Source organism: Macaca nemestrina, chromosome 11, assembly GCF_043159975.1.
Source record: "Macaca nemestrina isolate mMacNem1 chromosome 11, mMacNem.hap1, whole genome shotgun sequence".
In the NCBI taxonomy this organism is placed as follows: domain Eukaryota; kingdom Metazoa; phylum Chordata; class Mammalia; order Primates; family Cercopithecidae; genus Macaca; species Macaca nemestrina.
This window is the reverse complement of record NC_092135.1, coordinates 59,150,197-59,176,090: the sequence shown is the minus strand read 5'-3', so window position 1 is coordinate 59,176,090 and position 25,894 is coordinate 59,150,197. Positions and strand designations below refer to the sequence as shown.

Below are 25,894 nucleotides of genomic sequence, written 5' to 3'. Positions count from 1 at the left end.
TTGAGAAATGTGGATGCTGCTACAACTACCTATGCTATATAGCCACCTATAATTAAGTGTTGAGACTTAAGATTTCCCTACCACTTCAAAAGCAAACAAAGACAGTTCCCAAGGAGCAGCAGGATATTCCTATCATACCTGGACAAGGATTCCCTTGAGACCCTCAAGTAAGGCTTGGGGTTAAATATACAAGTTGTCTGGATAAGAGTAAAGGCAGAGCTTTTGTTACCAAGAAGGCAGTTTAACAGCTAAACTGGGCTATTAAGAACATAAACATAACATTAAGTAATTTATGTAAGTGCTTATATATTTGCTGTTTATGCCAAGGAAAATGGCTAAGTTTATGAGATACTCCCCCAAAAAAGAGAAAGAAAAAATTGATGTAATTAGCTAGACATTTCCGAATAGATGGGTATCAGATAGCAGTCTGATAAAATATTTATATTCTGAATTTTGTTTGTACCTGAGTGGTGCCATTTTTCACAGCCTGTACTCATTCCATGTAAAATTAAAAATAAGTGTTAAAAATATACTTAATCAACTAAATCTATCACAGCAGAAGTAAATTGTGGTACACAGGCAGGAATTAGAAGACAGCTATATAGGATCCCCTCAGGCCAAGGGGGAAGTAGTCCCCCACTCCCCTCGCTCATTACATGCTTAAGCACTGGGCTCTTCAGATGAGTTTATAAGTGGATTTCACCTTTTAAAACTCTAGTTTAACAAACTTAAAAAAAACAAAATTAGAATTCTTATTTCAAAGAAAATCTTATATTGCATACCCTCACCCCCCAGTATATAGATTAAATTAAAAATGGACATGATCTGGTTGAAAGAGGGGGTAAGCGTGGAGAGCCCAGCTCACTCCATCCGCCACTTGCCATGTACCAGAATCCCCGTCTAAGACACCTTGGTGAGTTGGGCTAGATAGAATGATCTTATTTGCTACTGATTACTTATCACTTTCAGACTTGAGAGTGGTCTCACTAACCAAAACTTACTGGCTATCAATCAACAGTAAACTCAGTGTTCTTTTAAAAAATGCTTTTAACTTTCTCAGAGAGAAATACAAGAAACTAATTAGGTGGATGACTAATTGTAATAGTAAAGAGGGGGAAAGTGGTTCAGATTGTAATATCAAAAACAACAGGCAGAGTTAAATACTTGGCATTAGTTGAGAGAAAAACTATACTAGAAATAATCCTAAAATAGTAGAAACAAATGAGAATGCTAATTCATCAAAATGTCAGGTAATGTTAAAAACTAATCAAACTTGAAAACTGGTATAAAATGGGATAAGAATCTAGTACAAATTATCTGAAAACCCTATAACTGTTTCTCCTTGACTCACTTTTAGTTTTCCTTAGAGTAAACATGGTATGTTTTCTAAAAGCACTAGGCTGGGTGCAATGGCTCATGCTAATGATCCCAGCACTTTAGAAGGCTGAGGTGAGAGGATCACTTGAGCACAGGAGTTCAAGACCAACCTGAGCAACAAAGCAAGAGTCCGTTTCTACCTCCCACCCACCACCCAAAAAACAGCCAGGTGTGGTGGTGCATACCGATAGTCCCAGCTACTCGGGAGGCTGTAGAGTGAGGATCCCTTGAACCTAAAAGTTTGAGGCTGCAGCGTGCCATGATCACACCATTGCACTGAAGTCTGGGAGACAGAACAAGACCCTCTCTCTTAAAACAAACAATCAAAAAGCATGACACAACTGCAATTTAAGTCATTCCTCTCAAATTTATAGAGCAATATATTTACTAATTTAATTACAAAAAGCCTTTTTCTTGAAGAAGATAATCAGAAAATCACAGAACGAAAAGAAATATTTTTATGATTTATCATAAAACCAAAGTGGAGTGTTTGATTTATTTCCTACTTCCTCTCCCACTTCAGCACCTACCAATAAGGTAAAATGTGTTTTTAAATAGTCCAATAAAATATTCCTTTATTTTGTGCTGCAATTCATCAATAATGGAATAATATTTGGAAACACTGAAAGAGGTCAAAAATTCAAATTTAAATCACATTCCAGGTAATAGTTTAAATGGTTTGAAAAAGACTTTTTTCCTCCTATAAGATAAAAATTCAAACTTACCTTCTGTTCCAGTTCATTTTTCCGATAGTTAATAGTAATGGAGTAATAATGTCTGTTTAGTCCATGAATTAATGCCTATATAGATAAATGATTTTAAAAAGGACAAATTACTATTTTTCACCTAATAAAAATGTTTGAAACTGTTGATATTCTTACATAATACCTGTACCATCCTCTAATAAAGGCATTTTATTTTAAGTAAATTAAGACAAAATTAAAGTATTTTTCTTAGCTATAAGTTTAAACCTAAGGTTTAGAGGAATGGGTTACACATTCTTCAAAGCATGATATGGAGGAGCACAAATTAAGCAGTTTCAGTAGCCTTGCTCAGTCAGAGATAAGCTTTGATCTTATTGTAAGCTAAGTTTATAAATCATTCATAATTTATTAAATCTAACTTTATGATATCTAGGGGGCTCATGGGTATTTCAAATGAAAAGCCTAAAAAGCTACAATAACACAACTGTTTCTTTACCCACATTAATCTGGAGTTCCCCTTTTCCTCATTCAGTTATGATTGATTCAGATAATTATGTTATGCATGTCTCCAAATTAACAATGTGGATTTTGGTCTTTACTAGGTCTGTCTAGCTAATGCTCTTATCTAGTGACATGCAGTCTCACTAACCAGAATTTTTTTCACCTCACTCTATTTCCAAGGTGAACAGTCCAATCATAATAAAATCTTAAGCTAACGGCATGGCTTTATTAAGAAACAATAATCCTGGATGTCCTGAAATCAAATCACAACTGCCCCCATATCTAAGTCTAACAACATCAAGTGTTCAAATGAGGTTCAACAGTATTGTGGTGGACCTAAAGGACCCTCTGGCAGCCTAGAAAAACATGAAAGTACAGAAATACACCTTTAGGGATATTTTTAACAAGTATAAAAACAAAAAGGACTTTGGACTTAACCCTCAGGAATCTAAAGACAAAAGCTAACCAAAATAATCACCACTTCTCTAACTAATGGACTTTTACAATGTAGGTCTTAAGATGTCACCGAGGTAGAGGAAGAAGGGGTAAAAAAGAGAACATTTAATGAGCAGGTAGTATCTGCTTTACACATTAAATCTTCTAATCTTCACAGTACTGTGAGGTAGGGCAATTCAATTTGTATTTTGACAGATGAAAATAAAATGCAGCATCAGGCTCAGTGGCTCAAGCCTGTAATCCCAGCACTGGATCACTTAAGCCCAAGAGTTCAAGACCAGCCTGGACAACATAGCAAGACCCCATCTCTATAAAAAACAAAAACAACAAAAAAGAAAATAAGACACAAATAGTAATTTGTCCAAGTTTATAGCTAGTGAAAGGCTAGATGGGGATCTGAACCTAGGTCATTCTTATTCCCTAGCCTATGTTCTTTCTAACATACTATGCTACAATACATGTCAGGAAATTCTTGGATTAAGTCTGTGTACTTTAAGGATCAGGATGAAACAAAGCATTATGTTAATTTTTAAGCTTTGCTAGCAAAAATCACTCCAATGAGTATGAAAATATTTTAGATGAGTACTTTAACAATAGATTCTTATTTTACCAATGTCTGTTATAAAAGTGAGCTATGAAATTCCATAGGAAGCAGTGACTGATTGTAAAGTACCAAGGGTATATATTAAATCCTTATTCATTTCAATAATCATCGGGAGCAATGAATTAAATTTTAGTGCATAAAAATGCTATTCTGTACAGACCAAAAAGTAGAAGTGATCAGGGCTTCCTTTAATCTGTGCTATTTGTGTACATTAGGAGATGAATCATCCTGGTAGAGAATTAGAAAAAGGTGCTCAGTCCTCTAAGCAGACATAGTCTGGCTGCAGACAGTGGAGCTTGAGCTGGAAGCTCCCTCATCCAAGCATGTTTGCGCAATGCACTCACTAATTGCACAACCCTACATGGTGGTCATAAAGCTAGTAACTGCTATAGCCAATACATACAGAAGCCAGTTGATGGACCCACAGATACTAGGCCCTATATTTTTGAGACTATCAAAATCAGATAGTCTCATTTTGATAGTCATGGTTCATGATAGTGACTCATGGGTTCCTGATAGTGACCAGCAGCATGTGAGCTGATGGTTGTTATCAGACTTTTATCCCTATTACTTGAAAATCAATTTTTTAGATAAAAGCAATAAAACTAACACAGACAGCAAGAAAGATCAGCAGGTATAACAATAACAAAACAATGGTAAGTTTAAATCAAATGATATCCTCAAGTAGTCTTTCAATTTCACTTACTCACCTGCTGTGGTGCCCCCAGTGCCTTCCTCCCAAATCATAAGTCAACCAGCCATGTCCTTTTTGGGTTCATGTAGAACTACACACGACCAACTGACTTATGATTTTACCTCTATGCACTCACTGCTGTGGAAAAGCAGGCGCATTATAAAAACAGTTTACGAATTATATATAAGCTATTCATGGGTTCCTGATAAGTTTTTAAAGTTTTCATGCTCCTTAAAAAGGTGTGCTTGGATCTAAAGACAAATTTGTTTGCCTTTATTTTATATTGATAAACTGAAAATATGGTGGTAACTGATATCCTTTAAATCACGTTCTAAAATGAAGCTTTCTGAATATAAATAGAATAACTGAAAAGAAACAAAATGTGTTTTGTGGTTCCCTCTAGAGTGGAGAACCGAGTTGCAGAAGGCGAAAGAGGAAGGGAGAGTTTTTGCTAAATGACTTTGTACTTTAAATTTTTTTTAACTGTATATATATTATCTATGCCAAAATTAATTAATTAAATTTCCAACGATAATATAAAAGAATGAAGCAATCTGGTTATGAGTACTAGTTCCTGCATTACCTCACTGGGCAACCTGGGCAACTCACCTTTATGGGCCTCAGGTTTCCTCATGTACGAAAAGATTACAATGGCTCCTTTCTAGTGCAATTGTTTTATAACTTATATGTTCAGTAATTACTGATACAATGTTTTCCAAATAGCTTAACTCTATTAAACAATGCAACTGTACTCAACACTATACTTAGAGGCTCTTAGCCTTAGCACATGCATCTATGCATCAATATTTACTAAATTTCCATTAGACTGACTACCAATCTTCAAATTTACTGTGACACTTAAGAATCCAAAATGTCACTGAACAGTTTATAATGGAATAGTTTAAAAAATTTAGTCACTAAAATAAATGCTTGTTAACTCTCAATTCTAAACATTTGACAGTAACAGACAAATGTTCCAAGTGCAAAATAATATACATTATCATATATTAATATAAAAGCCTAGAGTACAGGCATTATACTTTCTCCTCTCTATGAAGATTATTAGTGGCTTCTATTATATAAAACATGAAAGTGAAAATAACCTTTGTCTCTTAGCTTATTTCAACACTGTCAATTAGTACTTTAAAAATAACATTTTCTAAAAGCAATGTATGTTTCACTGAACAAAAATTTAAGAAATATGGGCAAGGAAAGACAAAAAAATCTCACAATTCTACCATCCAAAGGTAACCAATGCTAATATCCTGGTATAAAATATACAGACACCATCTATAAAATACACGCTTGCAGAATGCAGAACTGATATATTCTGCTGTATAATCTTTTTCTTACTTAACATATTTGAACTTTTCCCAAATTATTAAATAGCCGTCTACAATGAATCATAATTTTTCTCTACTACTTTAAGTATAATAGTAAAAAAAAAATCTGTTAGAAAATCATTAGTGACCACCAGCATGTGAGCTGATGGTTGTTATCAGACTTTTATCCCTACTACTTGAAAGCTGGTTTAAGAGCAAGGCCCCTCTTAACACCAGCTAATTTCCCCTTCAAAATAAAAGGCATGGCATTTCTGAAAGGCTTCTGATCCCAGAGTTAAATATTCTGCTAACATAAAGTAAAATTCATTACAGATATTACTATTCCCTTCAGACTCTTCTGGGTTGTTTTCTAGCTTGTCTTAGAAAAATAAGAAAGTACATTAAGATGTGGCTTTGTTCTGTGACTTGTTGGCTTGGTCCCATTTGTGTGTTTTAGTATTGAAATTGTCTTAAAACTATAGAGCACCCAGATAGATGTCATTCTGATGGGCGCTATATAAACTGTGAAATAAATATATTTAGAAGTTCTAATTGGAAGGTAAAACAAACTAAAATGAAAGGAAAAATAATGATGCTGTAGTTGTTATATACACATGTTGTTTAACACAGGTTTGGAACCTGCTTTATAAGGTGCACTTTAAATTACAGGCTGTAAAGTAAGATTAAAAAATACAAACTGGACTGGTATTAAAAAAACACATTATTAATATTGATTACAGTCGATTTTTAAGGTTAAAAAGCAGTGCTTTAATTTTAAAAAAGAAATCTGCAACAGGTGGTGAGTGAGTTGCAATTAGTAAAAACTTCTGGCAGAAACATACCATGTAGTAATCACAATGATCTTGGCTTGTGAGATGCTACTTAACCTTTTGCAAAAAATAATGAAGCAGTATGATGCTACTGGAGTTTATAAAAAAAGGTCATTATCACAGGCTAAACAGGTCCAATAATATATTCTCTTGGAACATGCAAGTACGGGCTTGTCTGTACCCAGTCAAAACCACTGGTAGCTTATTTCATACTCATTATACTTTGCAGTTTTCCTTGACTTGCAATTTTTTTTTTTTTTTTCAAATCACACCTCAATCCTTTAAAACAAAACACTTCACTTTGATGAAGATTTCGGAAGAGTGACTGCCGCAAAATTAAGCATTTAAAAGTATAAAGTTATCAAAGTGTAACTAAGGCTTAACCATGGTTAACTGTCAAAGCCATAACTCCCCAAAGACAACCTCATGACAGAGCAAGGTTTCAGAAGGGAGCAGCAATAACTACTAAAATGTCTTTGTTTTATGTATTCTACTTAACCAAACGTGGTATTTCTGCCCATTTAATTAATCTTTAGAGAAGTAATTAACTAGATAGCCACAGACTGTGGTGCATTTAAAAACACATTTAAAATAATTTTTGCAGACAATACAGATTTGTATAAAAACAACATGGCATGTGAATGATACAAAGAAAACAATCACTCAAGAGGATATTAAGTGTCTGAATATCGGTAACTGCAATTAATGGTAACTGATTATCACAATAAAAAACAAGATATAAACTCTCATCACAAGTAACACATGGAGGTCTTTTATAGGGTTTATTTTAAAGGTGGGTTTTTTAAAAAAGAAAATTTTAAGTATATTTAAGAATTATTTCTAGGGATATCTTAAAATATACAGCAATTTCTCCATTGTTTTCTGCTATGAAAAATACCTACTAATCAAGCAATGATAATAGTTATGTCCTTCACCTGAAACTCCTATTGGTCCTTCTCTATAATGTTAACCATGCAAAGCCAGAATGCTTTCAAGATAAAGGATCTACTATGCTCCCAAAAAGGGTGTCCTCAAATATGATAGGAAAATTTAAAGACCCCATTAAAAATTGACTCACACATGAGCAAATCTAACTTTTACAGTATTTCTACAATTCTCTTTTAAAACAAAAGAAAAATTAATGTGCAAGCAAATTAAAATACTAAGAATTAGAACTTAAAAAGACTACTTATAGCAGGCTTTTAAAATGTAAAACAGAGTTTTAACACATTATCAAATATAGGCAATACCTGGATAGATGGCTTGTTTAAGTGACCCAGATTTGAAGTTGTTTGTCTTGGTTCATGTCCTAAGACCATCATATTAGCATTGATCAATCTGAAGGCATCAATAACAACCTGTAAAAACAAGGTGTCAAGTCAATTCTTTTTTTAAAAGCAAGTGATAATGCCAAGCAACAGTGGACAAGGCATGATCAACGTGCATCTGTTTCTGGACTATATCCAGAAAATCATTTAATTATAATATTAATAAAAAAGAACCTCCTGCTGACTGTGCCATCAGCACACCACCCTCTATCTTGTAATGTAAGGTGACACCAATTATTGCAATTTTCATGAAACAGTAAAGAAAAAAATTAACTTTGCATCTTTATTATTGAAATATATCATTACTAAACTTACACCAAACAGCCTTCACTGGTGTGCATATGTTTGTCACCTAAATTTTACCTAATCAAAATGAATGACAGAGAAACTAAAACTGAAAGTGAGCACAAGTTAAGGGACCACATCTAAAGCCCAGCCCTGTCACATCAATTACACCACCACAGTACTTGAAATGACAACAAAATTACAGCCAGCAAGGCACTTGCCCACGTATTCTCTTCTAGTCAGATACCTTTTACTTCTTGTGACTATGAAAGACTTTATACCTTGTCTGATGGCCTTAAATGTCCAAGCCACTGTCAAGTATAGAAGGCACAATATAAGAAAACCAAGGTCATCCATGCTTTAAGCCAAGAACATGGTATGGAATGATAAGGTCCTAAATTCATGGTAAAGAAATTACAATAGGTATATTCTTTTTGTGTGTACAGAAATACTTCAAATTCTTCTATGATACAATAACATCTGTTAGCTCTTACATATAAAGAGATTGACAAAAATCACATACTTGCTAAAGCTTTTCAACACTGTAAAGTTTTACGTAAAGTCATGTGACTTTAAGACAGACTGCCACTTTAAGGGAATTTAACTCAATAGATTTATCACATAAAACAATCAAAGCAAGATAGTATAGTAGCAGAGTATTTCTATATTTTGCCTTTAAAAGTGCTGAACAATCAATGTTTTAAAAGCTGTGTCAACTAGATTTGTTCTTATGCGTACAATTATTACTTGAGGATATTAAGAGATTAAAAATACTTAAGCCAACCAAATCTAATCAAGTCTGAAAATTCTGTTTGTAATAAGTATTACTGCATGCTGTATGCTAAAGAACAAGATTTAAAGAAAGAAATCACCCTTTGTAAAAGATTGCTATGATGGGTCCAAAGACAATAACAAAAAATACAAACCTAGACTAAAACATGATGGCAAGTGAATCAATCCAAGTTTCTGTCTACTCATTTGGCCTACAATATCAACTCTGAATTTTACTTTTATTTTGAACAGTTAACATTTTCCCAAAGATTCATTCCTCTTGCATCAAAATAAAGCCAAGTATCCCAAGAACATGAATGATTTAATGGTTTGTGAAAACTTTTTTCTTTTTATACAATAACCTCAATCCACACTTAACTTTCAGGTTTATATATAAATAAATACGGCCTACATTGCTTATACTTAAAATTTTTTTCTAAACATATTCTTTTTTTAAAAAAGCAATAAAAACAAGTACTAATATCAGACATATTTTAATCAGATGTTATCATAAATAACTTCAAACAATTGTTAAAAATACAGAAGTAAAATTTTCTCACACTCATACTAAATAAGATAAAGTTAAAATGTTGGCAAAGGAGGAAGAAGGTGACCATTTTCAAAGATAGGTATATAACTTAAACACAAAATTAAGAATTGCCACCCTAACTATTAATGGTAAATATTTAAGAGCAAAGCATCATTTTGGTCCATTTCAAGATTTCAGTAAAATCATTTATGAGGGGGAGAAAAAGCTGCTACAAAACTATGAAAATTTCATTATATAGCACAACAAAATTCCTGTATACTTTTTTATAGTGAATGCTTTCAAACTAAAACGGCAGACAGCTATTTTACTTGTAGAAGTCTGTATTATTTCTCTGAAATATTATAAGCAGGTGTGAAACTTCATAAAAAGGAAATGAAAATACCAGTTAAATAGGTATCATGATCTGTTAAAAACAATTTTTTTTAATTTTCTTAAGAAATTAAGAGAAAAATTCAAGAAGTTAATAAAATGACATGCTTTCATTGACAATTCCTAAGTATCAATGATGGCCTATAGAAAATGACTACTTTACACTAAGATTAAAGGAATTTGCTGCCATCACTATAGCAACTGTCTTAAGGAAACTAACATGTTCAACAACCTGCAGACCAAAATTAGATTTAGTATGCAATAAAATATAAACATGGCAATATAGTCTACATTTTAATTTTTGTATAATTTTATCATTGCTTTTTGCGCTGTGAAAATAAGTGGATTTATCCCTGAGAGCAACCTATCAAAATAGACTCATTAATGTCCAGTGCACTAATGAGCAACGGGTGAAGAAGGTGTTAATTATGCCACAGTAAGATTAAAAAAAAAAAAAAAAAGCCCTAGTGAGCACTCGATGGTGTGTATAAGCTGAAAGCGTTTCTCCATGTTTATGTATTTACAGCATGATGCAACAGAATGACAGCAAAATGATCACTCCATGGTTAAGAACAGAAATCTTAGATACAACACACTGAACAAAGAACCCCCAAGAATTAATTAAGGTATGGGTGGGTAGGGGAAATAATCCATTTTTTTGAGCTCTCTGAGTTTTCTAAACAGTTCATTTTGAAGTATATAGACATTAAATTAGTTCAGTTTGTATCTTATAAACTAAAGCAGTAATTAACCAAAAAACTTTACACAAAAAGTATCTCCTTAATATATAATAACAAAAACCTCTGAGTAAAGTATGAAGAATATTTTCAGGAATATGATGCTAGACTTTGAAAAATTCCTTTCCATACTGAAGGCCTACACACCACATTGAGTCTCTATTCACCAGCCTGACCATTTAATTTTTTCTGGTACAAGTGCCTTGAGACTTTTCAGAGGTCACTGCAACAGTAGACAGCTTATAACAAAACCATTAGCAGTTTGGCTAGCTTAGGGAAACCTCTTACTTTCCTTTTTTGTTTATTATCACTGCATGAATCTGCAGCATATGATAGTTTATAATTTCTCAGGCTTGTTAAATTCATGTTAAAGGTCTGTTTTCTTGTTGAATAAATTTTGTTCATATAATGCTGCCTATTTCATACACTCAGTCTTTAATAGCACCTTTGGTCTATGCGCAACTCACAGATCAAAACAGAGGACTAAAATAGGGGTTGATGATGCTATTTACATGTGTGATTCCTGCTGTCTTCTTGTTAGTAGCTTTAATATAATAGAAGACCTTGTCTGTTTTGTAATTAACACATCTTTACTGGAGAGATATTTGGAAGTGATTGCTGTGAATATACTGGTTAGTAAAATAAACACAATCACACACCACTTTCTGTTATCAGACAAATTTGTGAATTGTACACATTATACTCCAGATCAACAAACTGTGATATAACAGCCAAGTAGAAGACACATATTTATATAACCCTTTATTTTTCTGAAAATATGTATTCACTCTGACCTTGCAAATATAATTAGCTTGTGGGATGTGCAGATTTCAGTACCATGGTTGCTTTACTAATTGCAACTCTTGGAAATAGATACTAAATATTTGGAAGCTGCCAATACAAAATAAAAACTGCATGTTTTTTGTACATCTGTCTTAGATTATAAAAGCAAAATAGTTTTAAAAACAATACTGAGTTCCGTATTTATTCCAAGCATGCCCAAGGGTCAAGGATCTATCATTTCGTTTTAATGACGAATCTGGTTTATGACTTAAAACTCAGTCTAATCCATAATTTTTTGGCTTCTTTCATGAGTAGAATACAGTTCATCCAATATGCTATTTATTTTAAAATTCGTGTTTTCACATCAACTGCTAGGTCACTGAAAGACTAGACTAAATTTCTAAAGCACCAATCTATAGTTCCCAATTTTTACATCCAAAGGAAGCTATTTTTAAGCAAAGCTCTTCAAATTAGTTTAATACAAAGGTGTTTTAAAGAAAAATACACAAACACTTCTGGCAGTAGCTGTAATTTTTTTCTCTCTCTCTCTTTTCAGTAGTTGCCTTTGGTCCAGTTGTACTTATATCACAGTCAATGATTATGGGTATTTACAGAGTAGAACTAATGTTTTAAGAATTTATAATGCATTCATTTTCTTGAGCTTAAAAATGAAACAATCAGAATCTTCCATAACCTCAGGTCAGCTCACTATATATATAATATATATTATATATGTATACTTATATATTATATATAATAAAAATTATTCATCATATATAGATGAACTGTAACTTGTATATATGCAATGAACTGAAATAATTTTTAAAAACTTGAAAAAAATTTTAAGGCCTCAAAATCAATGTCAAACACTAAAAAGAAAGTAAAAATTCAGTTACTAGTTAGATTACATATTTTAAAACATAAAACCATCACTATGTGAAGTAAATCTCTAAATGATTATAAAAATGAAAGGTGTGGAAAGAGAGGCAACCCATATCAAATACTCTTTATCACCTAGAAATGACCTGTTATCAACTGCTTAGGTTGTTTCTAGATTCTTTAAAAATTAAGAGTGCATGTGACCTGGGAAGTACTGCTGGGGTTTGTGACCATTTCGTTACTTCTGCTGCCATGCACTGCCAGACATCTATAAGAGAAAAACATCTTATGTCTCTTGTAAGCCCACAGCATAAAAAATTCAGAGAAATCTTACTTTTTATGCCATTTCCAATGAAAAGCACTAAGAACTAAAACTGACTCATGCCAAATGCATATCACTGAATTGCTGTGATTTCTTAGTCTCAAGTTTGCAACACGGAAATTATTTATAAAATGTCAATTTTAGCTCTGGAAAAGAAATTCCTATGTGTATATACATTTTCTTTCTTCATCCTCGGAGAATTGCTTACTGTAGCTAGAGATCTGTAGTACAACTTCAGTATATTGGGAGAAAAGGGGGATGGGGTGTAACTTGCATAATTTACTTTTTTTGACAAGTGAAGACATGCATCAAAATTCAAAGAGTAAATCCACAAGTTTTGAACATATATGCTTTAATGAAAACAAATCGATCTTTAGAAACTAGTATGGTAAAAGGTAATTAGACATTTTTAGATTCATGAAACACTGGGAAGAGAATTTACTTAAGTTATAATAAAAATAAAGTTTCACAGAATTTTTTCAACATATGCATGTAGTCAGTATGGTGTAGAGGTTTAAATGCTTGAGGCACTCTGGAGTCAATCCTGCCTAAGTTAGAATTCTGGGTCTATCACTTACTAGCTAAGGGACCTCAAACAAGTTATTTAACCCTTCAATTTCTCCATTTGCTCATGAATGACGATGCCTCACAGACTTGGTAATAAAATAATATATGTGTTTCTGCCACTATAGTTTTCACTGTTACTAACCGTGGCAGTGATGGAGTTGCCCAGCTCAGATATTTCAACAGAACCTGCTATGGAGTGTATGACTGACTCACAACCTCCAGCTTTTACACCTTTGGATCCACTGGGCATTCACACCAGGTCATACTTCTCCTGGGCAGCTCCCAGCCAACAACTGAACACAGCAGTGGTACTAGAACCTAGTCATTCCTGCCAAATAAGGGATTCCTGTAAAGGCTAATTTTGGCTCAAGGATTCCCCAGCAGCCTGGCTGAAATTTTCTGAGCACTAGCTACAGTCTGTGGCTCTTCTACCCAATCTACCTTCACTTTCTCCTTTTGCAGGGTCAAACCTTCACTGCTGTCTGAAGGCTCTCCCCTTTCTCCAACATGGGTGTCTCCCCCAATAAATCTCTTGCATGTCTAATTTCATTTTGGCATCTGATCCACAGAGGACCCAAACTGATACAGTTAACAAAGCAGAGTACTGGTATCATGAAGAGTGTTAAAATTGGAAAAAAGTTACCCTAAAAAATCAAGTTATAACTATAAATTTTGCTTCAGGAGACACCTGAAGTATTAAAAAACAATAGGAAATTAGAGAGTGACACTTTAAGATGTATTTCCTTAGGGAAATTCCTGATTACCATAAGAAAGCGTATAATTACACTGAAGGTTATTATCTCTCTTTTAAAAATGACTGAATATGCCTAGAATCTTGATACTACTCCTGCATGATCAGTGTTTCTAGACTCATAAGTGACAAACAGTGAGCTTAAAATTGAACTCCTCAGGGGACTACTAATAAGCTACAAGAGACTATCACCTATGGATCACTAATCTGATATCAGTTCTATCTAGTGGCTATTCAGTCTACATAAAATGGAACCAGTGACTTCAGATCCCTTTCTAGTGGAAAAATTAAAACAAGTGGTTTGTCTGTTGGCAATTCCATATAAAGCAAAGGAATAAAGGGCCCTAGAGAACAAAGATGGGCTCAACTATGTTAGCATGGCAGTAGAGCATGTGGATGAGAATAAGGGATGTATATACATTGCTTGTGCTATAACACCACATTCAAAGAAAAATACAAAGTATATCCACTGAACTATTATCTCTCAATAGGCAAAGGCATTTTAGTAGGAAAAATATGTAAAGGCCAGTTACTTTGCTGTGTATCACTTTTGTGTATTTTTATTTTGCTTATCAATTAAATATTATATAGAAATTATCTTGCTAATCCTCTCAACCAAGTTTAGGTATTAATATTATCAATCCATGGATGAGGAAACTGCAGTGTAGAGAATTTAAATCAATTAAATGAAATGACACAACCTAAATGATACCACTATGATTTGTACCTATACAGCCTGCCAAAGCCAGTACTCTTCATCATGAAGCTGTTTGTTATAATAGCTGTCCTGACACAAAAACAAGAAAGGATTACTACTAGGTTCAGTTACTCAACAGCAAGGTTTGTGTCTCATTCGTCACTGAATATCCATTCTATAACAGAGTAAGTGGCACACAAAATACAGCGCAAAATAAGTATCTACTGAAATGAAAAACTAAAAAAAAAAAGCACTTTTGGTTACTATGCTATAGAAATTTTTAACACTTATGTTTATTTTTCCTGAAAAAAAAAGGAAAGAAAAGAAAAATATCCATTATCTATAAACAAAATCTAATCACTAGCTTGTTAACAATATAGTTTTTACTTATCACTGCTCCGTTCTGAATTCATGAAATACTTTTTTGTGACCTGCTACACTGAGAAACTCATAGACCACTGACTTGTATTTAATTTGGATTTAAAACTACATATGGTAAAGCTATGTGGAATGTGAAAAGTGGCTGTAAGCATCTATTAATCAGCTTACTAGTAGCCTAAAAATCACAACCGAGGGATCAGTTATGACTTTGAAGAAAATTTACCACTTCATTTCTACCCTCTTCAGGAAATTACAATGACAAGAAGACATTAAACCTGACAAAACTAAGTCCCAGGTCCAGAAATATCCTCACAACTAACAATGGCTAACGTCACATCTAGAGTGTGATCTTTTAAAATTAAAATATATAGGCTCTGAAAAGGCCTCTCAATCAAAGTCATAGTTTCCACGTTTCCACTTGCTAGTTCAAAACTGGCATTAAGGATAGGGAGTAAATCATATTCTTCTCTATAACTCCAATGTACTCTTGGCATAAAGTAGTGATCAACAGGTGTCTGTTGAACCAATGACCAGGGATAATTAGATGACTACAGAAAGAAAAGCATTCAAGAAGTGAGAGTCAATAAATAATATTCTTACAGGTAATGAATGATGTATTTTTACTGAAACAGTTGGATTCAAACTAATTTGAAGCACATTTACATCATTCAAAATGCACAGCAAGTAGTAAAGCATAACAAATTAGCTCAGAGATTATATTATTAATCTAGAAGCTCAAGGTTAAAAGAACTCCATAGGAACTCTTACCTCTATATACGACTTATGCTCTTAGAATTTTAAAAGTAAAATTATTTCTACATTCCTAGCTGACAATTCCTTATATCAGCTAAATAAATGTGATAAACTATTACACGTGTTTCTATCATAAATAGTATAGGAACATTAGAACCTGTAATATTTTCTTAGGCATCCTCACAAGATCTGAGAGTGTTGTAAAACTTCAAACTGATAATAAGAGTGAAAGACAGGAAGCAAACAAAAGATAATACAGTAACAAAATGTGTTCCAAGAATACCTTGGAAGGGTATGCTCACAGAGCTATATCAGGAATGGAAATAGATTTTTTTATGTATTCTATTTCCTATTTTTCTCTTTTTGCCTGGAAAACTAGACAAAGAAAAGGGGTGTGCATGAGTGTGCACAGTTTATGATTAGGACTACCCATCCCTAGCTGACACTTGTGGGATACTGATCAAAAACTAATCTTATAAATATAACAGCTGTGCTAAATATCTTTTCCTACTTTTAGAAGACAAATGACATATTAAACTTGAACTCTAGCTCTAATTTTACAGGGTCCAAATTGACCAAGGATAATGTTCATAAGTAAACTGGCTAACTGACCTTGTCAATCACATGTTCCAGTTATTTAATAAATGACTCTATGCTGACATATAAAAAATTAATAAATGTCACAAAATTAACTGCAGTTGTTTGGATATGCTAAAAGCTAAAAAAAAATAGAACTGGTAATGGCTGAACACTGATGCAAATTCATTCCTCAATTTTATTTTATAAACATTTATGAAAAAACTATTGCAACACACTAAATTCCAAGATATTGGTATCTCTCCTCAAAGACATCTCAGTCTTGTGGGGAAGACAACACAGACAGATGAATAAAACACAAAATGATTAAGTGCAATACATTAATCACCTCATAGGCCCAAGTTTCAAAGTAATATATTCACTTCAGTTTCATCAGCATGCCCAAGGAAAATATCTTAGAAAATGGTAAGTGCTAAATAAAAGTTGGCCAATCAGAAGAGTATTCCTAGATTAATTAGCCTGTACAAAATATAAGAAGGGAAGACTTCATTTCTTTTGTAGTCATTACCATCTTCCTAAATGTAGCAAATTAGAGATTAATTTATAGGCTTGTTCTTATCAAAATTTGCAGAAACATTCACATTCTATTTTTTTAATATTCTAGTTCTTGATCCTTTTTTTTTGAGATGGAGTCTCGCTCTGTCACCCAGGCTGGAGTACAGTGGTGTGATCTTAGCTCACTGTAACCTCCACCTCCTAGATTCACACCATTCTCCTGCCTCAGCCTCCCGAGTAGCTGGGACTACAGGTGCCTGCCACCATGTCCAGCTAATTTTTTGTGTTTTTAGTAGAGTCAGGGTTTCACCGTGTTAGCCAGGATGGTCTCGATCTCCTGACCTCGTGATCCGCCCACCTTGGCCTCCCAAAGTGCTAGGATTACAAGCGTGAGCCACTGCACCTGGCCGTTCTTGATCCTTTTAAGTATGAATTATGTTAATCTTCAGAATAAAGTATCATTTATTGCACACCTCCTAATATGACATGTGTACTCTAATCTCTACATATATTACCTCATGATAGTCATAATGCTATGAAATAGGTACCAAGATTCCTGTTATATAGAGGAAAAATCTGAAGCTCAAGAAAATTAGGTAACTTGTTCAAGGTCACACTGTAAAGAGGAGATAAAAATGAGATTTTAATGCAGGCCTGACCCCTAAGTCTGTGTTCTACATTACTCTATGCCCTGGCTATGGCCTACTACTAATATATATAATATATTATATATAGAGAGAGAGAGAGAGTATATATATATATATACACACATAGATATATAAAATAAGAAGCTCAAAATAAGACTAAAATTTGAGTAAACTATTTTGAGTACTTAAAAACCTTCGCCATCTTACAACTTTCTAATATAAAATTTCTTGGAAAAGTAAAATATTTGCTACCCACCCCTAAAAGAAAAGACACAACCTTCTAGATATCTGAAAATAAAGGGTACGCTCTTACAACATTCATTCGCTAACTTTTTTTTTTTTTTTTTTTTTTTTTTTTGAGACGGAGTCTCGCTCTGTCGCCCAGGCTGGAGTGCAGTGGCCGGATCTCAGCTCACTGCAAGCTCTGCCTCCCGGGTTTACGCCATTCTCCTGCCTCAGCCTCCCGAGTAGCTGGGACTACAGGCGCCCACCACCTCGCCCGGCTAATTTTTTTGTATTTTTTAGTAGAGACGGGGTTTCACCGTGTTAGCCAGGATGGTCTCGATCTCCTGACCTCGTGATCCGCCCGTCTCGGCCTCCCAAAGTGCTGGGATTACAGGCTTGAGCCACCGCGCCAGGCCGCTAACTTTTTTTTTTATTTTAACTTTTTTAAAAACTAGTGACGGAGTTTCATCATGTTGCACAGGCTCGTCTCAAACTCCTGGGCTCTAGCGATCCACTCACTTTGGTCCCGCACAGTGCTGGGATTACAGATGTGAGCCATGGTACCTGGCCACATTCCCTAACTTTCTTCTTGCATTTGTATTTATTCTCCAAAGCCCCATCTTTTGTAAAATGCTAGTTGTTTAAACAAATTAAAACCAATGAAACCACTCCTTTTACATTCTAATATCTGTGGAAAAAGGAATGAACAAAGAGGTGAGTACCTCTTGGAATGATATTGTTTCTACATTCTTCCCATGCGGTACAAGCTCCTCTTTTCTGAGTGATGTCCCGCCTACCTCTCAAAACTCAGCCCAAGCTTTATCTATTCTGTGCAACCTACACTGATTTTTCTCCCTTCTTCTAATTTTAATTTACATTTACTGTGTTTGCTATACAAGTAATACTTTATTGTATACTGGCACATACAAAATTCTGAATAAGTATTTGTTGAATTATTTCTGTCTCTAGCAACCAATTTAATACTTACAGAAACAAGCAATTTCAGTATATTTTGTATCAGTATGCAAAATATCAGTATAGGTTATCAGTATATAATTGGCAGAATGAGATCTTGCTCACTACTAACACTAAATGGATATAATTTATCTTCTCAAAGAAGACAAAGACCATTTTTTAAAATTTATTTTGTACCTTAGAATCATTAGCATACAGATCAGGTATCCTTAAGAAATACCTGCAGATAAGCTGACCTGCAGTTAAATAAACATCACATTTTTTAAAGTCTATTGAGTGTTTTGATCAGATTAAATAAAAATGTTTCAAGAAAACCTAACCAGTGGAAGACACATTTGGACATAGTCATTCCTTTTTTTATGTTTTCAAAAGAGAGAACACACACAATGATTGTTAGGAGTTAGTTAGCTGGTAACAACTGAGCATTTTACAAATAGGAACCCCGTCAAGGAAAATGAGTTCTTTAAAGCAGTAATGCTTTTTAATAAATATATTACAATATCCTAATTAAGTTGTATGCTAGTTTTATGATTTTGCCCAAAGTGACCATTCTTTTTGCCTCAAGAAAGAAGTATAGTCACATTACAAGTTGAATTAACTTCTAAATTTGCTGCTGGATCTAGTTGTGGGCTGAGTATACAAGATAATAAAACATTCAGCAAGAGGTCCCCACTGTGCCATTTGAGAACTAAAGTTTAAAATATGTAAATATGTATATTTTACAAATGAACAAAATGCTGCAAGCAGATCTTACAAACTATTTCCCTGATTAGAGCAGAACTCACTGGTAACTTCTGTGAGCTTATTCTCCATTTAAATTATGAATGCAATTACCATTGATTTTCACCTGTATCATTTAAAAACATTTATAGTAGGGTTACAGACTCTTTATCATATAGTGTACTTCATTATTTATGTTAATTTCAGTGTTTACTCCTAGGGATGTCACAAAAGTCAACAGGAATAAATCTGTCTAAATTGTTTTTTAAAATTAATGGAACAACACATTTTTAAAAAATCAATTAATATATAATACATAATACCTAGAGAAAACTATGGAGAACTTAGAGGAAATGTACAGCTCTTTCCCCTGACTTATGCTGAAGAGAGTGACACCTATCCACAGTAACTTAAGGAATGGCCTCACATTGACCTCTGGTATTCATTTTGCATTCTGCAGTTACTCTGATTATATCATTCATAATGGTTTAATATTAAAGAATTAACGAGTCATTAAACAAGTCTGAGCTCTGAAATTTTACAGAACTGGATTCGTATCTTTGTTCTGCTGCTAACTCATGGTCTGACTTTGGCAAAGCAACCTCCTTGGCCCTAATTTTTTTTTTTTTTTAACCGCTAATAACATGTAATAGTAACAGGTCCTATCTTTAGGATTATAACAAAGAATAAATAAGTTGAAATGGTTATTCACAATACCTGGCTCACAGCAATTATTCAATAAAAAATATAATCAAGTCAGCATAAAAGAAAATCAAACTAATTGTGAAAGAATTGAGATTACCAAGAAAGAATCCAGGCTTATCTAATTTCTCAAAGACAGAAATATTGGAATTTATAAAGATGGAAATATACAAAACGTTCAAGAAAGAGGTTTTAAAAAAAGTGAACAGAGACCCAACTTAAATCATTTATATATAAAATGTCATTTTAATTCTTGATCTAATCATTGCCTTACTAAATATTTTGACAGCTTTCATAAATCACACACAGGGAAAGGAGAGGGAGACTCTTATGCTATTCTTCATTTTTATAAGTTTATATTCCTAAGTATCATGATTTAACTAAAACACCCTAAGGATTTACTAGCATTTAATCTGATTCATAGTGATGAGAGGACTTGACACTGAAAGAACCATAAATTACAATCAAACTCTGACTCCTTAAAGATGAAGTTGCATTACTGACAAAGAACTGCATCCTTATTTCAGGAGATATAATAGTATGAATCTAGACATTAGGTCTAACAAGTGATGCAAATCATCAATGATAGGTATTTACACTAAATTTTTTCAAAAAGATTTCTTCCTACTATACAAAAGTAGACAGTAATACATATGACTTCATAAATTTTAGATATATTATTTTTAAAAACTAAATTTAACATTGTTAAGACATATGATGAATGCATATTATTAAATGAAATTCATCATTTTAATATAAATTACAATTAATTAGAAATAATGAAAATTCCAATATTATACAACACGTAAACTAGGTTTGGAAACTAAAATTGCCATTTTAAACATTACAAAAGGATAACCAAAAATAAAATACATACTCATTTATTTACATTTACATTTATTTACTGTATTTTGTGAATGCTTTCTTTCATTGTGTTTGTTTTTACTTTCCTTTTTCAAAGTAGCCACCATCACGAGTCAAGATATCATAAAACCTAAGTTAAGCTAATTACTACGAAACAGAATTCTAATTATATTTAAAATTAAGCTTTAATTATTACTTGTAAATATTGTGGTAGGGGACTTTGTTAGATAATTGTTATATTTGTAAAACAGTGATCATTACTTAAATGAAATTACTTCCGAGTTACTAAAAAGGTACCTTAAAATACAGAATTAAACTTAAGAGATTATTATACTGTAATTCATAAAGCCAATAACAATCAAGGATTTTTCAACCTCTTTTATCTAACCCATTTAGTTAAAAAAAAAGTAAATAAATTGAAATATAGGCATATAGTAAGAATCAGAAGCTATCCATTCTGAATGGTCTAGTATATCAGTTTCTATTATTGTTTTTGTGGATAGTTTTTGCCTCTGAAAAGCTAAATCACACCAAATAAGATGACGATTTAGAGAAGACCTCAATTTTTATACACGATAATGGTATGATGTCAGAAAACATTCAACTTCAAATTTATGACACATAAAAACTCCATGTTTTAACAGCCATGTTTAGTTTGTTTGAGCTGGTGAGCAGATATAAATGTAATCTGCACTACTATCAAACTCCAGGTCTGATAGATAACAAGCTAATATTTATTTCTAAGTGCTCTAAAAATTATTTGTAAAACCTGCATAAAAAGGATTGCATAAATATATTGTGATTTTATTTTAACAATTATTCTACACTACAATGGAAGTACATGCTCAAACAAGACACCTCAGCAGTATTTTAAAGCAGTAACCACCTAGCCAATTTCTGTATGTTCTGTAGTTTTTCTAATCCACTCTCCCTGTGGTTGAGCAAAATCGAATTGCCTCTCACATTTGCAGACAGCTCTGTGAAGGTGATAATAGAGCTGCTCCCTGCTGTCATGAGGCAGGAAATAGGAAAATGGCATATGGGGCTAGAAAGAAAGAAATAAAAAAAAAAAAAAAAAAAAAAAAAAAAGAAAGAATGAACAAAAAAAGAGAAAGAACTAAACAAGAACAAAAGGGGTTTCAACAAAGAACTATAACACAATATGCTTTCCAAGTTAATCTGTTTTCAGAATTATTTAGCATATTTAATCATTCATTTGCATCCTCACTCCAAAAACGTGAATGGTTGATACCAAGTCTTTGGGCAAGTTTTCATTGTCTAAAATATTTGGAAAACACACCTCCAGAATATGTTCTGCACAATGTCTGCAAAACAATGCCCTTTAAATAGATTTTTAAAATGTTCTGCCAATTCCAAATTCATCATTTGAAAATAAAGGTAAAGCAATGTTTATTTAAATATTAATAAAATGTTTATAGCAGGCTTTGAGTATGGTTTAACTTTCCTAATTTTATGAAATTCAAAAAATTTAAAGATAAATATTCATGACAATTACACAAGTGATTAAAGAAGGAATCTCTAAATAAATTGCTAATAATACCAAGACACAGTTATCAACTTGTAAAGTTTTTTTGTTTGTTTGTTTTTTAAGTAAACAGATAGCAGCTTTCTGTATAATTAAGAATCCTGCTTTGAACAAAATGGATTTTTATTTAATGTATCTGTAAACAGAATGTGGCAGTAGATGGCAATAAAGATAGAATCTACTCTACCTTTCCTTTTACACTCTGAATGGGATCCACAACCACTGCCACAGCTCTCTCCGACAAGGCTTCAAAGCTCTGCTGAGTGTTGATATCCACACCAGAAAGCCAACAACCAAAGCCAGGGTGACTGTGATACCAACCAACAACCATCTCCGGCCTGAAACAAAGAGGGCATTCAGATGCTCAGAACAGAACAAGTAATACATTTATGATATGAAAAGAAACAACACACTAACGGGGTATAAATTAAGAAGAGATGAAAAACACACAGGTGTGAAAAAGCACCATTAGAAACCCTGAAATTGTACACCATATTATCCAGAAAAGATGGAAATGAATATGTGTGACAAAGGAGTACTATCATTAAGAGATGCACATTAGCAGTGGTAGATAAGGCTTTCAGTTTTTCACCTTGTTACCACAGTTTCTCAGAGCCAGTTTTTACCCTTTCAGCATTCAAGTAAATATCTACTCTTTAACTCCTTAGCTCTGGGAGTTGGATTTTCCAAGCACAGAGTACATTTTTAACAATGGACACCAGGATCCACTGTTGTGAAAGGATTAAATATCAATTAAACCAGCAGTAGAACTAGGAACTCAGTCAAAAACCAATTTGCACTGTTCTGCTCAGCTGCTGAGCCTTTTGCTAACATTAATTTTGAAGTTTTTTCCACAGTAGAAGAATTTGAGCAAGAGAATGGCAACTTTCAGAGATTTGGTCTGAGGAAAAAAACTTCAGAATATTTGGATTATACTTTCTCTGTCTTTAAAACTATGCCTACAAACATAATTAAATATTCATAATCTCATTCAGTTGCAGCTCTCAAATACATGGAACATACAAGCTCTTTCAATTATAAGTGACTAGACAGTAACTCCATATGCTAAACAGAGGGAAGCTACAGCCCAAGCTTACTATGTGACAGTCAAGAATTTTAACATGAGGCAGTTCTCTGATGGGCAAATTTCTTTGGTTCTAAAGGGAAGACATACTAGACAGGCGGTGCATGGCACCGATATTTACAGATACTTTTATGTCAACTATGTGACCTCTTTTTCTAGAAATGATACTGCTAAACATCTGTAACTTTGAGGTATGTTTCTATAAATATTTCCCATTATTTCTTTAGCTGATCACTTAAAATGCTTACCTTCCTGTCTGCTTCAACATATCCAACATTTTAGCTTGGAACACTGGATCAACTGCCTCCACACTTACACCCTGATTTAGAAAGAAATAAAAATTATTAATTTTTGTAAATTTGGAAAAAAAAAAGCTTCCCTATGTATATTATTTGAGGTTGCCAAAATCATTTTATAGGTTTTGATACCTACATTTGATACCTACTCAAGTCATTCAATTATAAACCTCACACCAATCCAGCTTCTAAAATTGCCAACTAACAAACTGCTGTTGGCTAATGAGTTAAGCCAACTTTCAGGATTCTTAAGAATATAATGGCCATTGCTGTGTATATGTTTACCAGAAATACGAAAACAATTGAATCAACCATAGCTATTGGTTAGACCTATCTAGGCAAGCATACTTCCTAACGCCATCTTATCATAACTGATAACTAAAACGAGCCTCATCCGAAGTTCTGCAAATATTCAGCTATCATAATGAAACAGCCTCAAGTCTCTTATGTACACATTATTTTGCTAGTTCAACCAAAATAAGATATTTGAACATGGAAAAATTAAAAGGTTCAGACCATCTCTCTAGCTATAGAGTATTGTCTTTAAAGCTCCCAGGGCTTTCTTCTAACCTCAGGAATCTAAATCAAATGTACTTAAAGAAACTAGTTAACATAAGCACTTCCTTCCCACCAAAACAAACAGTACGCATATTGAATTCCAACAGAGAGTACATCCTCAAGAACAGGGGTATGCAATCTGCTGCTTATAGGCTAAGAATGTTTTCGGGTTTTTTCTTTCTTTTCATATATATACTTTAAAAGGACTGTCTTAAAAAAAAAAGAAGAAGAATATGCAACAGAGACATATGTCTTTATAGAAAAAGTTTACTGACTCTGGGGTCAGAAGGAAAACTTTCTAATTCTATGACACTAGGAAATAGAGTGAATATAGGGATCAAAATCTTTTATTTTACATTGTCAAACAAGCATTTACATGGAAGTAATGATATTAAAGCCTAAGAACAATGTATTATAATGGATATCTACGTAAGTACCCATAACATATATGTCAGTTTTATGTATTTCATGTAGCCAAATATAAAAAGATAGAGACACGTAATAAATAGTCTAAGATTTAAATCTAAACCTTTAGTTAACATGTAGAGTGTTTCTCTATTTCCAAATGTATAAAATAAATATAATGGATATCGAGATGGATAAAATCAGTAGATCCAAATTAGTTTCCCTCAACAAATTCATCTATTTAGAGAAAACCTTACATTTATAAATATATTGCATTCTGTAGCAAATATTCTATTTTAAATGCTTATTTTTAATATACATACTATATATATTACAGTACTTGAAATTGTAATTTGTTCTCTAGCATCTACCTTATCAAAGTAAACTTACAGAGCCTCGAACAGAACAAACAGCTTTATAACACAATTTCTTTAATCCTTCTTTTACAAGGCTCAGTAAGAGAAATATTGCCTAGCAAAGAAGAAATATCCCTTGGAAAAATGCATGCATATTTTTCTAAACAAACAGGTGAGAAGGATATATGTATTATGTTTTTGGAAGGTAGATGGAATGGTTATTGTTTTTTGCAATTTTCTTTCAGTCAAAATGCACATCTATCAACACAAGTTCATCAAACAAAAAGGCAAAACAAAACAAAAATCTCTAGAAAGAATAATGTATTCTATACAGGTAATTTGTATGGAGTACGGTGCATATAAACAAAATACCATGCCTGGGCAAAAATACTCAGGTTTGCTATTGTTTTTTGTGTGTGTTTGTTTGTTTTTTAACTTAACATTTTAAATAAAAAAAGCTTAAAAGTCATTCATCACCATATAGAACATTTTTTAAATGACATATTTCAAAACAATGGGAACAAGACATAAGAACTAGTGCATGTGAGTTGAAAATCTAAATAAGAGAATCTCAAATCTTTTGAAAACTTGGTTCGAAATGAAACTAACACTCTGCTATTATAGGGTAAGTAACTTTTAAATCCAGTATTTTACCAGTTTAAGCTGAAGGCATGAGAAAATAAATTTAGCATTAGCATCATTCAGTTTGTAGACCTATAAGAAGTTATGCTGTGTTTTAAAGATTAATGATTTCATTCAATAC

At 33.1% G+C, this 25,894-nt stretch overlaps 1 protein-coding gene and 1 long non-coding RNA gene across 3 annotated transcripts in view; one reads left to right on the top strand and one right to left on the bottom strand.

Annotated features, from left to right (window-relative positions):
• LOC105483351 (proteasome 26S subunit, non-ATPase 14) overlaps positions 1–25,894 on the bottom strand; it is a 110,485-nt gene that overhangs the window by 19,649 nt on the left and 64,942 nt on the right. For both annotated transcript variants that reach the window (XM_011744193.3, XM_011744192.2), the window contains 4 exons: positions 23,765–23,835; positions 22,620–22,770; positions 7,739–7,846; positions 2,103–2,177 (listed from right to left, as the gene is read on the bottom strand). In XM_011744193.3, coding sequence (XP_011742495.1) covers positions 2,103–2,177; positions 7,739–7,846; positions 22,620–22,770; positions 23,765–23,835 — 405 coding nt within the window. The remainder of the gene's footprint in view (positions 1–2,102; positions 2,178–7,738; positions 7,847–22,619; positions 22,771–23,764; positions 23,836–25,894) is intronic.
• LOC139357130 (uncharacterized) overlaps positions 1–25,894 on the top strand; it is a 34,823-nt gene that overhangs the window by 6,216 nt on the left and 2,713 nt on the right. Inside the window, exons 2-3 of the long non-coding RNA XR_011609813.1 lie at positions 10,318–10,417; positions 25,226–25,303. This is a non-coding gene — a long non-coding RNA (uncharacterized lncRNA). The remainder of the gene's footprint in view (positions 1–10,317; positions 10,418–25,225; positions 25,304–25,894) is intronic.